This window comes from Cynoglossus semilaevis, chromosome 2 (assembly GCF_000523025.1).
Source record: "Cynoglossus semilaevis isolate Cse_v1.0 chromosome 2, Cse_v1.0, whole genome shotgun sequence".
Classification (NCBI taxonomy): Eukaryota; Metazoa; Chordata; class Actinopteri; order Pleuronectiformes; family Cynoglossidae; genus Cynoglossus; species Cynoglossus semilaevis.
In genome coordinates, this window is record NC_024308.1 from 10,882,195 (window position 1) to 10,887,493 (window position 5,299).

The 5,299-nt window shown below is 48.1% G+C and overlaps 1 protein-coding gene across 1 annotated transcript in view; it reads right to left on the bottom strand.

The window, feature by feature from the left end:
- The window catches only part of tspan1 (tetraspanin 1), a 9,776-nt gene that overhangs the window by 2,016 nt on the left and 2,461 nt on the right, over positions 1-5,299 (bottom strand). Inside the window, exons 3-5 of the mRNA XM_008337754.3 lie at positions 4,097-4,303; positions 3,622-3,696; positions 42-140 (exon numbers count right to left, since the gene is read on the bottom strand). Coding sequence (XP_008335976.1) covers positions 42-140; positions 3,622-3,696; positions 4,097-4,303 — 381 coding nt within the window. The remainder of the gene's footprint in view (positions 1-41; positions 141-3,621; positions 3,697-4,096; positions 4,304-5,299) is intronic.

Below are 5,299 nucleotides of genomic sequence, written 5' to 3' on the forward strand. Positions count from 1 at the left end.
CAACAACAACAACAACAACAACAACAACAACGGTACTGTACCTCTGACATGGTGGTGTTCCAGATCTTAGTGACCACTGGTTCCCTGCCGTATTCCTCCTGTAGGGCGGGGGTGGCCCAGGCCCTGAGGATCCCCTCGGCCTGGAGGTGGGGGGCGGCACAGAAACACAGTTTGACTTTTTACTCAACCAATTCTGTCATTCTGAACCAAACCAACCCACTGAGCGAATATAAATCCTGTTGAAGCTCAGCTCCATGGAACAGTGGACAGATGCTCTACTGCTGGGTGGAGACACTGGGAAATGTCCTGCTGTACCTTTGGAGTCTTTCTATTTTTACACAAAGACTGAATGTGATGCTGCTGCTGCTACTGCTGCTGTTGCTGCTGCTGCTGCTGCTGCTGCTGCTACTACTGCTGCTGCTGCTGTTGCTGCTGCTGCTGCTGCTGCTGCTACTACTGCTGCTGCTGCTGTTGCTGCTGCTGCTGCTGCTGCTGCGGCTGCTGCTGCTGCTGCTGCTGCTCCTGTGTTGAACAAGTGTTTTTTAGCTTCACGTTTCCAGAAGAGTGGGTTTTTCCTTTTTCTTTTCCTCTGAATGTGTGTGTGTGTGTGTGAGGCATACACAATGCCTGGGGGGATGCTAGGATACATGCCACAATTAAACGTGCCCCCCAAGAAGCTGGTGGAGTGTCTGTGGGGAGGAGGGAGGGGTTTATTACCAGCGGGCTAATTCATCACTGTCAATCGGCCCAGTGCTCTGACACATACCTTTAAACACACACTCACACAGAAACAGGACAAAGCTGACAGTAACCCACAGCACAGTGAGGCAGGAGACCATCAGACATCTACCAGTAGAGGGGGTCGTGACCACATGATCAGACCCCCAGCTGCTGCTCTCTCCCTCTATCCCTGTTTCACACTGATTTTCTCTACGATCAATATCTTCTTCAGCTGTGATTGATCTGCTAAATGTTGATCAGAGGAATCACAATAACAACACAAATACACTACACAAGCTCTGAAGGAAGATAACGGAAGCTAATAGGTTAATGGAGGATAATGATAGCTGAGCTTTACAGTGGATCACTTCACTCAATAATATTGGGACCCCACTACAAAGTGCCCCCTCCCATGTTATGCTGTAGGGGGCAGTTTCAGACAGGGCAGGGAGAACAGAGAACTCTACACAGAAAGAGCAGGGGATCGAACCACCAACCTTTTAACTGTAAGGCTGTCTCATTTGTTTGACTGGACCCTTGTTTTGAATCTGGGGGACACAGAGTCTGATGAGGACAGGAAGTGATGTCAGTGCTGAGACTGACAAGTGAAAACTGTGTCTGATGTTGTGGTAAATATGATTTTGCACACACGTTCTTAGCTCTGTGTGTGTGTGTGTGTGGGGGGGGGCACATAACAAATGATTGTTGCCCTTTTCACATTTAATAAGGTGAGACTTTATTGATTCGTCTCAGGGGAAATTTACTGGTTACAGCGCCAACATTCAGACCAGGATGACAGAGAAATACAGAAGAGGACGGAGACCAAGAAAATCAATGTCCACATCATGTTCTTCACATGGACAACAGAAAGGAACAGGACTATGACAATATGGGCCACATCTCACCTACCCCATGCCATGCCTGGGTTACACCCTTCTTTGGTCAGACGGTACTTCCCAGTGGGCCACACTAGTTTGTAGACCAGACAGTGGGGTCCAACTAGAGACTTGTCCTGTGGTGGCTACTACAGTAATACTACAGTATTTTGTGGTACACACAGGTTTGTGGAGCCGCGTTTCTCCTTGTTTTGGTCTGGTGACCAAATTATGCTTCTGTTACTGTGAAGATCAGGAGAACAAAAACTTTGCCGTCGTAATTTATCACAGTATAACTGCAGTATAAATACTGTACTGTGTACTGTACTCTGGACTTTTCCAGGTCAGTAATACTACAGTCAGTAAACATGTGGCCACAGACAGGAGGAAGCTTTAGATTAAGCAGCTAACTCCAGCTAAACCTCACCCTCCGACTGCTGACAAATTAAATGTTAATCTGCGTTGGACTGAGTTCTCGCGCTGACGTTCCTTCACTGTTCACAGTCGTCACGCTGATTTATTAACCACGTCATCACACCTACTTCATTAATCCAGCGTGAAGGTCTGTAATAAATCTCCACCCTGGTCACTTCCCAATAACTTGGAGAAGAAAGAACAACCATGACCACCGGCGCCCCCTCATAATGCTTGCTGGAATTGCTTATTAAATCTCCGTTATTCCCACAACCTGAGTGTTATTGGCTCTCGGCCTGAGCTGAGCCGCGGACGCCCGGCGGCCAGGCGGCAGATTTACGCCGCAGATAAGTAGAAGAGAATAGATGAAGGCGTTATTTATCACCTCCAGCCGATGTCTCCGCCTGCTCCGCTCTCTTAGTTATTGACACTGGCTGCTATATATATGTATATGAGCTGTATATGAGCCATAGTCATTATTCTGCTGCTGTGGTGTTTACTGTGTGTTATCAGCAGCAGGAGATGGACAGCTGCCCCCCGCCCCTGCCCCCCTGCAGCGGTGGAGCTGCCCTCTGCTTTGTGTTGGTAATGAACAGATGATGCTAAAGCTAACAATCGACTCTCAACCCCATCAGTGATCTCCTTAGGAAGACAAATCTATGAGTTATGTCCTTAAACAACAGCTCACACCTCCCTTACCTCCTCTCCCCCCATCTCCTACTCCCTCTCTGCCTTCCCCTCAACCTCCTCCCTCATAGGACACAGACAGAGCTGAGGACAAGTCATAGATTGTGTGTGTGTGTGTGTGTGTGTGAAACTTCTTAGTGACATCATGGTCATGTGTGTGAACTATCCAATCAGGAATCAGGACCAAAACGCTGTCCTCTCACAGCACCTTCAAAGTTTTCCACTGACCCCCAGCACCCCCGATCCTCCACCTTTGTCATGTGATGTGACATAACCTGTCACCGAGATGAATAAAAAAAACTCATTATTAATTTAAACAGTTTCTGCAGCTCTCCTGACAGTAGAAGAAGAAACGCCCTGTGTGTGTGCGCGCGCATGTGTGTCCATCAGCTTCTCTCTGCTGATGGAGGCTGTCACATCACCTGTGACCCCTCCTGCTCTGATCCAGCGTCTGATTGGATTAAAACCCACTCCCTGTTTCCTTTATTATGATCTCAGTTTCTCTAAGCTGCTGTTATGGAGCTCATTTAAAGCTGCTCATCATTATATCACGCACTGAATGGAATTGGAACATGTGTGTGTGTGTGTGTGTGTGCGTGCGTGTGTGTGTGAGGGACTAGGACACGTATGCAAATAGACTGTTTAGCATATAAAATGCTTTAGCTTCAATATTTCAGGGTAATAAATTGCTCAAAGTGAGAGACAGGGGCCACGGGCGGTCCCTCACTCATTAAGTAGCTGAATGTAGAGAGCGACACAAAGCCAGTGATTCAGTGACGGCCGTCGTCCTGACGGAGAATTTACATGGAGATAAAATTCCAGAAGAGCTGGATGAAGAGGGAGGGGTGGAACAGAGGAGGGAGGGAGGGAGGGGGGAGACAGGGAGGTCACGAGCACTGGAATGGAGGTGAAGTGAAGAACTTACAAAGGAAGAGTAGGCCAGAGCCACCACCGCTGCTGCCACTTCAGCGATGAAGATGATGAGGATGACGCAGAAGAACTGTGAGGAGACAAAGAGAAAACGTGGTCTGTCTCTGCTGTCTGTCCACTGGAGACAGTGACATCACGTGGAAGGACTGGTCACTGGTAGACTGACGATGTCCCAGCTGCTCCACTGGTTCTTCTGGACCAGTATTTTGGAATGTTCCATTGGAATCATTGTCTCTTCCACATTAGGACTTTATTTTAGCAAAAATGCAATTTTTTTCTCTCTATCATTAACCACATCAGCTACCAGTGAGCTGACTTACTGATCTGTTAGCTGCAGCTAAACTTTTTAGCTAATTAGAGCTAATTATTTCTGGCTGATCTGTGGTCTGTTATTTCTGTGTTAATTCAGGTGGCGCTCTGACAACCAGTAAACACCACATCAGGAACTCCTCCTTCCCTGCGTCACCTACCAGGAGCAGCAGACACTTGCTCTCCTTGGTTGCGCCACAGCAGCCCAACAGCCCCAGCAGCACCAGGACGATCCCGATGGCGATGCAGAAGAAGCCCACGTTGACGAACTGCATACTCTGATCTGAGAACGGACCCAGAATCTTCAGGAAGGAGCTGCCGTCCACCGTCACCCAGATACCCATAGCCAGCAGGGTGAGGCCCCCTAGCTGCAGGAGGAGTTCACAAATTGAACCTGTCAATTTGTGATTTTTCTTTAAACAACAGTGAGTGGTAAAAAATGAACCAATGTGTCTAGAACCCCCCCCACAATGCCCCCTACAGTACCTCCATGGTAGTGCCGTTGAGTGGTTACATCAGTGTGACATGTGACCCTAAACCTGTCCAGAGGCTGAAGAACATGAGCTTCATGTCTGACATGTCAGGATTCACTGCTGATAAATACACATATGTGTACTTTCTGTGTACTTTCTGTGTACTTTGGGGTAGTTTTTCCTCAGCAGGTAATTTCACACTGACACCACTGAGGGACTTGTCAATCATGTGTCTGCCTGGTGGTCTTTTAGGGGGGTCAGGTTCACGGCTCCTCGGCAGTAAACAGTCTCTGGCATCACTAATAAGTCACATTCACTGAAAAGCCGTGGCTCGAGGCCCAGTGTTATGTACGGAGGCTCGGCCACCACTTACCAGTGAAATTAGAAACGGGCGGCCCATTGTCCTGGACCAGCTCTGTCTACAAACACAAAACCCCCCTTGGACACTGGTGTCTTTAATGACTCGTCTTCATGAGACTGAGAATGAAGTCTGGTTTGGAAACAGGAAATGTTGGACACCTAGGGGACAGATGTTGGACACCTTGACCTGGGGGACAAAACAGTCCTATCACAGGACTGTGTCCAAACTACCTCTGGAACTTTATTGACAATTTTTGTATGAAGATTTATTTTGAAACCTGAAGACGGTGTCCATCTTTGTCCTGGTCTCCTGGGTCTCAGACCTGAGACTCATGTGAATCAGGTTTTGTTTTCTTCTGGGTCACTGAGGAACAAATCACTACAATCTCTCCTGAAACAACTGGTAGAACCTGCTCAGAACAAACCGGGTCACATGTGTCACATTACAGATGTTTGTCTTAACTCAATATAACTCTCACTCTCCCCCCTCCCGCACCACTCTCCTCCCCCCCCCACCACTCTCCTCCCTCC